The sequence below is a fragment of the Lactuca serriola genome, chromosome 9 (assembly GCF_051521515.1).
Source record: "Lactuca serriola cultivar US96UC23 chromosome 9, Lser_US96UC23_V15, whole genome shotgun sequence".
Taxonomy (NCBI): domain Eukaryota; kingdom Viridiplantae; phylum Streptophyta; class Magnoliopsida; order Asterales; family Asteraceae; genus Lactuca; species Lactuca serriola.
Window position 1 is genome coordinate 21,260,619 of NC_136416.1, and position 8,535 is coordinate 21,269,153.

The following is an 8,535-nucleotide window of genomic DNA, read 5'->3' on the forward strand; positions in this document are numbered from 1 at the left end:
CTTAACTAATTTTGTTAGATGATGTAAGACTCTTTGTTGTGACTTTGGGAATTGTAAATGCAATGCTAGATTGCGAAGTCCTAAATGTAAAGTTAGATGCGTGGATTCAACATGAGATGTAGTCATAGTTAAGGCTTAAGATCATTCATCTCATAATAAACATGGCCATTAATCTAGATAATATTCCAGTTTCTCATATTCAAGTGTGTTTTTTTGGCTTTGACATGGATTCAAACTTGGGTTGGTTTGCATCTTAATACCACTTAACAAGGGTAGATCTGTAAGATTGAGACCGTTTTGTTACCATCTGAAAAGAAAAAGAGGCGTGTCTTCCTATTTTGCCCTACGCAACTTCCCTCTTTTTTCTATTTCATACGATCGACCCCTCTTCCCTCCCAACACACTCCGATTACCTGCAATCTTTTGCCGCCATAGGCTCCACCTCCGTCAGCCGCTGCCATCGCTGCCCTTCGGATCTCCGGCGCCGCCCTCCCATACCTTCGGTGGCAGCCTCCCAAGCATACGGCGCCACTGTCGCACATGAGGTCGGCTTCACGTATGTATCGTTTTTTATTTTTTCCTTTTTTCTCTCTCCACAAATACGATGAAATCGACGATTTCCGGGTGAAATCAATGTTTTCTTGCTGAAATCGATAATGAATCTGTAATTGTTGCTGGCATTTGGTTATTTTTTTTTGCTGAAATCTCCATTGTCAAATGTGTCGTTCACACAAATTGCTCCTCTGTTGTGTTTTACTCAAATTGTTTTCAGGAAGCATGTTTTTATTTAAAGTGACACTAAATTGACATAAAGATTGATGATTTCAATTTGGAATTGAGGAATTTTGATTACATATCCTTTGAGTAGAGATGGCAAATGCAATATCAGGGCTGTTTTGGTCATTTTTTTCCTGAAATACCTTTTCTTGATGTATTAATGTTGAAATCTGATTTGGTAATGTATGGACACGAAAATCTGATCTGATGCTTATTTTTTTTTCTAAACTCACAGCTCATATCATATGTGCTGATGTGCTTGTGGGGTTTATTTGGATTTCAATATAATTTTTTGGATTTGAAAATATTTATGTTTTATTTGGATTTGTGTTCATTTTGATGTATGTTCAATTTGGATTTTATATGATGTTTAGGTTTTTTTAATAATTGTTTAAGAAATTGTTTCGGTTTTTATATAAACAAGTATTTGAATTCACTAAAAAATAATACAGAAGGGTAATTTGGTTGGTTAATATTGTAGTTTATACAAGTGACAACAATTGGAGATTTTAATAAATTATCGATTCTAGCAACATACTTTGAAAAGTTGGTGATGGATTTGATATGCAGATTATATATATATATATATATATATATATATATATATATATATATATATATATATATATATATGTTTAAAGTGTTTATTTGTTTCCTTGTTGAATTTGGATTTGTAGGTTGCAACATACTTTGAAAAGTCGGTTGCAAGTTTGTTGTCATTTATATCTCAACATTCAATGTCAAATATTTGTTTCCTCTTACTTTTTCAGATCTTGACAAACAGCCCTAAGAAAAAACGACGGCCACAAGAATTCATTCATGGAGCAATCCACTACCTCATTAACCGGCGAATCTGATATTCTTGAACATCTCGCCGACCGTTACAAGAAATCCCGCTCACCTCATCACCGCCAGCTCTACGCAGCTGCTGCCTATACCCGATGTATGATAAAATCTAAATCTTTGCCCGTCACTCCGCTCAATTACTTCGTTAACATCATTGACGCCCTCTATGATTCCTCATATTCTCATACCCTCTCTAATGCAACCTTTAATGCTGATGCAATGTCTGGAATGTCTTCGTTTTTGACATTTGTGTTGACTTTGGTTCCTGAGAAGTCTATATCCATGTCCAAGGCAGCTGAGGCTGTCAAGATTGTGGTTAAATGTTTGGAGGTTGAGTTTGTGAGTTTGAGAGTTTTGAGATTTATGGAGTGTTTGAGGGTATTGCTGGAGATTTGTGATTTGGGAGATTGGGATATTGTGAAATTAAGTTTCCAGACGTTTATCAAGTATGCAATAGATAACAAAAATCAAAACGTATATTGTCTCTTTCCTATATTGTGAATTTGTGACAATAATCAATAGTTATAATAGTAGATTGTTTAATGCCAAATGTGCAGGTTAGAAAATGTGCTGAACATTGTGTTTTGAAGGTCTTCAAGTGTTTCCAAAATTCTATTATCAAAGAAAGTGCAACCAAATTGGTGTTAGATACATTTAGAAACTATATCTTGGCAGTTGAGAAAGCAGATGGATCTAAAGACGATGAAGGATCAAAATGTGAACACTTGAAGGCTCTTCACATGTTGGATCTGTTGAAACTTTTCATCCCTTTTTTAACAAAACCAGAAGACATGCAGGAAGTCATATTAGAATTACAAAAGTGTATGACTGCCAAGTTCTCAACACTGTATGTTTTAGATGTAATGGAGGAGATACTTGCTCTCATTGAATCTGAATCCGAACTTACATTTGTAAAGACCGTGAAGATTTCAAACAAATGGAAAAGTGATTATTCCATACTCATTCAGTCTATAACAGGTAGACATCTACCCTAATCTACCCTAGTAAATAAAGATCATTTTTGACAAATGGCACATTCTCATTGAATTTGACACGTCATTATCTGAGAATTTTAGAATTATTTTTGCTACTTGTCAATTTATGGTGTTTTCCATTTTCATTTAATTGTCACATCACTATATTTATTATGGGAATAATGCCAATTGTAATTTTGTTAATTCCTTATTTAGTTTGCTAAATGCCAACGCTATTTACAGAAGTTTATGCTTTCTAATTACAATGATAGATATATTAAGCTAAAATCAAGCTATGAATATGATAAGGAACAAGTTGTTGAGTCTGAAAGTTTACAAAAGGAGGACCAAGCCACGTGGAAGGGAATAATTCTGTTAGTTAGACAAGTTTGTTAGGGAAATAGATCTATATAGGTCAAGATAACGATATAATTAGTTATCTGATTATATTATTTTGAATGTGCTTTTAGGTCTTTTGACATGTGAGGCAACTGCTGCAAGGGCTTCAAATATCTTAAAAGAAATGTTTTCCCGTGTACTTTTCAGTGAAGTGGAACTTAATGATGAATCTGAGCAATCAAGTATAGTGAGATCCTTATGTGATTCACTTTTAGAAGTTCTGAGTACCTATCCAAATGAACATTCTTTGAGTGTCATCTCTGCTTTATTTCTCCATCTTGGTATGGCCGTTTACTAGCTTAGTTGTATGCGTCATTAAGCACTTGTTACTAATCTTTGTGTTATATTTGTGATATATAGGGTTAGACTCTTTTATCTACATGGACAGGATTTTTATGAAGACTGTTGGTTTTATGTCAGATGCATCTACTTGTGATGTAAAACATGTAAGTTGTTTATCATTGACATTTATGTTTTGTTTTTTTTAACATAATATTGATATTTGATATTTACAGTTTGAGCAGTGTATCGGGTCTGCCGTAATGGTTATGGGCCCTGATAAAATACACACATTGTATCCTCTCTCGTTTGATGCTAATGAGCAGACTTGCTCAAATACTTGGTTGTTACCTATCTATAAGGAGTATGTCATATATTCACATGTGCGGTTTTTCATCAGAACTATAGTGCCTCTATCTGAATCCTTCAGAAAAGCGTGTAAAAGAGGTAGGGTAGTGCTACCCCCTCAAACTGTGTATAACGGTTTTGGATTTTATAATGACATAAGTTTTTTTTTTCAAGGTAAAAAGATGGCAGTAAAAAGAAAGCAGATGCAGTCCCTTTCACGTACTTGTTGGGAATTACTACCTTCTTTTTGTCGCTATCCGCATGATTTGGAGGAAAGTTTTGGGTCCTTGGCTGAGATTTTAATTCCAAACATCAAAGAAAATGCCTCTATGCTTGAGAGCATTGCTATTGCACTGCAGGTAATAAATAATTCTAATTTATATTTTTATTCTAGATGCTTCTTTTTAACTATTTTTTTCCCTTTTCTGTAGTGTCTTGTGAAGCAAAACATGAGCTTAAGTTTGAGTTTCCCTGGAAGTTCCGGAGTTATAGATATGGGAATTGAAAAAGAAAACGCAGAGAGAAACATCAAGGTTATGGCATCATGGTCAGAGGCATTATTGAAGGCTTTTACCAATGTTTTCTTTCAGGTGTTGCCTGAGAAACGTTCTTTTCTAAAGGTCATTATCATAATTTCGTCAATTCACCAAATTTTATTTATTTACTCCCTGGTTTCTGACTTCATATATATATATATATATATATATATATATATATATATATATATATATATATATATATAATACACATTCACAGGAAACAATTGGATGCTTAGCAAATATCGCTGAATTCCCAACATCAAAGGCAATTTTTATTTCATCTCTTGAAAGAGTGAAGCCGGATGTTTCTGATCAGAAAAATGCCAACATAGGTCTGATACATGAACTAGCATCAGCAATTGTTGCTGATGTTGGAATGGATCCAATAGATTTTATATACTGCTGTATAGGGGATTGTTTGAAGGTTTGTTTGTTTTTTATGTTTTTAGCATTTTTAGAATCATACTATCAAACCTTATATACCCTTATTTTTATGTAGGAAGATGATGAGGAAGCGTATGCCAATCTTTACATACTTTTGGTAAGGACCACACCATTACTACTTATTCTTTTAGATAATATGTCTCATTTTTGTTTTTGCTTTAAATATTCAGGAATCTTTTGAGTTCATGTCTTCAAGATTCGAGCAACTTGTGGATTTGTTACGTGATTTGAAGTCCCCTGTCGATATAATTTCATTTAGATGGAGGTTTTTGTGCTTAAAGACCTTGCTATTTCACTCATTCGAGGTTATATTCTCTTTTAGTGTGATTTATTTATATATCATGTCAAATTGCCTCTAATAGTTTTGTTTGCTAATGAATTTCTTCTGTAGAGAACTTGTGATGGAGAGAACAAGTATGGCGTTTGGGTGCTCAATGAAATCATTGTGACACTAAAAGATGTAAGATCTACCTTTATTCATTTCATTAAGTTGTTTGTTCTTATAATCTATCTCTGTTCTATCCAAACTGTGCAACATTATATTTTGGTTTTTTATTGATTTTAATCTTTTCTATCTAAAAAAATAGCAATGTACTTTGAAAGTACATTGCTATAATTTACAGTGGTCAATCTTTAGTTGAAAAGAAACAGTAAGAAAAACTTATAAAATTGAATTGACAAACTTATATATATTTTTGAGTGTTTTGATTGCACAAAGTGGGCCCTTCAAAAAAATTATTATGAGCTTATTATGTTATCATACACATACCACATAACCTGATGCAAATTTATTTTCCTAAACTGCATTTTGTTGACTACCACAAAGTTAATAAACATATAGCATACTTAATAAATCCTAAGTGACTTCTAATCTGTTAATTTGTTTTTCCTGAATCCTTTTCATCTTCAACAGATGCAGGTTTACCCCCATTTTTCCTTTCTAATATATGACTTTTTATCCTATCTACCCTAAAATAGCAATGTACATTGCTATAGTTGACAATAATGTTAACCAACTTCTAATCTGTTACTTTAGGATTTTATAAAACAAAATTTAGTGACTTTTTCCTTTATACCCTAAAATAACAGTGTACTTTCAAAGTACACTGCTTTAATTGATAGGAATATTAAGTGACTTCTAATCTGTTAGTTATAGGATTTTATAAAGTATATTTACAGTCACTTTTTTTCCTTTCTACCCTAAAATAACATAAATTTGCAAACCTACTTATTATGATTTTTATACTTTTTATGTGTAACTGAAAGATAAACTTGATGGAAACTTTCATTGTACTTTTTACACATATTTTGGTTAAAAAACATTGCCATGTTTCTGTTTTGCATGTATGTGTCTCTTAACATGTTTGGTTGGATTATTGTGCAGTGTACTTTATACACATATTTTGGTTAAAAATGGCTTATTTATTTTGTATTAATTATCAATTGTATGATTAAATAGTAACCTAGTTGTATAATATAATCTACTTTTGATCTACAGGACAAGGAGGATAGGAGAGAAGTGGCACATGACATTCTTCTAGATACAAGTTCCATCATGCAATCCAAACCAGAAACTTATTATAAATTCATCACCATGGTAAGGTATTCTTACCACTCAATATATATATATATATATATATATATATATATATATATATATATATATATATATATTAGACTTTCTTTCTTAGTTTCTGAAATGAAAACATTCTTTTATTCATATTTTCAACTTTTCAGATGATGGGGTATCTCTTTGGGTTTTCTCCTTGCATTACAAGTGGTGCAATCCTTGCATTGTCTATTATGTTATCCAACGACTCAAAAATCTGTGAATTGAAGCCCGATCTTGTGCCAGAAATCTTTGAGTTGCTGGATAGGGAAGAAGACATACAAGTTGCAGAAGTAAGTACTATTTCTTATCTTAGCTTTAGAGTTTCTACTATTGATCAATCTAATTTAGTTTATATATGGTTGTCAGGCTGTTTTATGGTTTCTAAAGATGCTGGTTTTGAGCCTTGAAGTGGCAGAACTGAAGATGGTCCTATGTGATATTCTGAATGGACTTCAATCTTGGTCATTTGTATGTGTTAAATTATGGATTCACTCACATGATGTATCTATGTATGACATACTCATGATTATTATCATGTTACAGGTGAGTGACCTTCCGGAGATTTTGATGCTGGAAGGTGGTGATTTTAGGAATGTGTTTGAGGTAACAAATGAATTACATCACCATTTGATTTTATGCATAAAATGTTGTTGTATTCACGAGTTGTTAAATTACAGATTCGTACAACTTCCCTGGAAGAAGGCAAGGAAACAAGCAGATCACCTCAACATGATTTCAAAGCAAATGTATGTGTTAAATTATAGATAGATACACACGACGTATATATATATATATATATATGTATGCATGTACTCATATTTTTACAATTACAGGTGAATGAAATTTTTGAAAATATTGTGCAAAAATGTGGTTCTGCATCAGTTGAATCTCTTGTACCTGAGAAATACCGCCTAGGTTTTAGGATATGTTTGGAGGTAACAATCACATCTACAAATTGATTTTATGCATGAAATGTTGTATTCATGAGTTGTTAAATTACAGAATCTTCCAAGTTCCCCCGAAGAAGGCAAGGAGAAGGAGGCACTCAGAACACTAATTACTTCTATGCTTATGTCATCTCAAGAAGAAGGCTTTTGCTGTAGACAACAGTTGGGAACATAACGAGGCTGAAATCAAATGGCAATCTTTCAAGATTTATACATCTATCAAAGTTTTGAAACAAAACAGAATTCCATGTTGAATGCTGACAATTTAAATGGCAAAATTTTCTTTAGCATAGCTAGATGCTAGCAAAAAGTAGAAATACAACTATGCCGAAATTGGATTTGTAAGCAGCCCAATCCAATTTAAATAAGGTTTAGTTTCATATTTTGTGTTTCTAAGAGCATTTAAAATGGTAACCATTTATTTAAAGACTTATTATTTTTTTAAAAAAATACTACCTAAATCGCTTATTACTCTTAGAGATGATCAAATCTTTTAGAGGTCATCCATCTATGTCCCTAACAACACTTTGACTCATTGACCGACTGTGATGCTCAATTTTTTTGGAAAAAGTGAGATTTTTTTGAGAAAATTTCTAGCATGATGCAAAATTTTCCAATGTGTTACCCTGGCAAGTCTATCACTACTTAAACCCTCGACCTCGAGAAAGGAGGCCAGCGTGTGATATCGTTGGGCTAGAAACCTTATGGTTTTAACTAGGGGTGTGCATCAAACCGTATAAACCGCCTGCACCACACCGCACCGCATAATGCTGTTTTAGACGCTCGTGGCGCGGTTTGCAGTTTGTAGTTTTCATAAACCGCACTATGCGGTGCGGTTTGAGGTTTATAGTTACCAAACTGCGGTTCAAACCGCACTGCAACATACTATATATATATATATATATATATATATATATATATATATATATATATATATATATATATATATATATATATATATATAGTTAGGTTCATGTGAGACGGCCTAATTTTGTGAGACCGTGAGACGCATTTTTTTTATTATATTTATTTATTTTTATTTTATTTTTTATTTTTTTTAGTTAATTCAAGTTCTGAAAATAATATTTAAAAAAAGAACTTTTTGATTTTTCTATTTATTTTGCATTTTAAAATATTTTTTAGAATATGTACAGTGTAATATTCTATTAGAGAATTTCACGTATTTTTCAAAAAAAATGGGATTTTTTTTAGTTAATTCAAGTTCCGAAAATAATATTTAAAAAAAAGAATTTTTAGATTTTCCATTTATTTTGCATTTTAAAATTATTTTTTAGAATATGTCAGTGTAATATTCTATTAGAATATTTCACATATTTTTAAAAAAAAAACGAGATTTTTTTTTAATTTTT

At 32.0% G+C, this 8,535-nt stretch overlaps 1 protein-coding gene across 4 annotated transcripts; it reads left to right on the forward strand.

Annotated features, from left to right (window-relative positions):
• Positions 1 to 305: 305 nt before the first annotated feature.
• Positions 306 to 7,547, forward strand: LOC145072985 (putative ribosomal RNA-processing protein 12). 4 transcript variants are annotated; one of them, XM_079019507.1, is made up of 19 exons: positions 306 to 556; positions 1,548 to 2,097; positions 2,181 to 2,601; positions 3,068 to 3,277; positions 3,357 to 3,442; positions 3,512 to 3,722; positions 3,798 to 3,982; positions 4,055 to 4,243; positions 4,380 to 4,586; positions 4,662 to 4,703; positions 4,777 to 4,911; positions 4,998 to 5,066; positions 6,105 to 6,203; positions 6,344 to 6,508; positions 6,585 to 6,686; positions 6,762 to 6,821; positions 6,896 to 6,964; positions 7,052 to 7,153; positions 7,221 to 7,547. In XM_079019507.1, the coding sequence occupies exons 2-19, from the start codon at positions 1,597 to 1,599 to the stop codon at positions 7,338 to 7,340; spliced, it is 2,973 nt and encodes a 990-aa protein (XP_078875633.1). In that variant the 5' UTR covers positions 306 to 556; positions 1,548 to 1,596; the 3' UTR covers positions 7,341 to 7,547. The 4 variants fall into 4 exon arrangements, with proteins under 4 accessions (XP_078875633.1, XP_078875634.1, XP_078875636.1 ...); XM_079019508.1 differs by having other exon boundaries at positions 306 to 545; XM_079019510.1 differs by lacking the exon at positions 306 to 556 and having other exon boundaries at positions 1,583 to 1,720.
• The last annotated feature ends 988 nt before the right edge of the window (positions 7,548 to 8,535 follow it).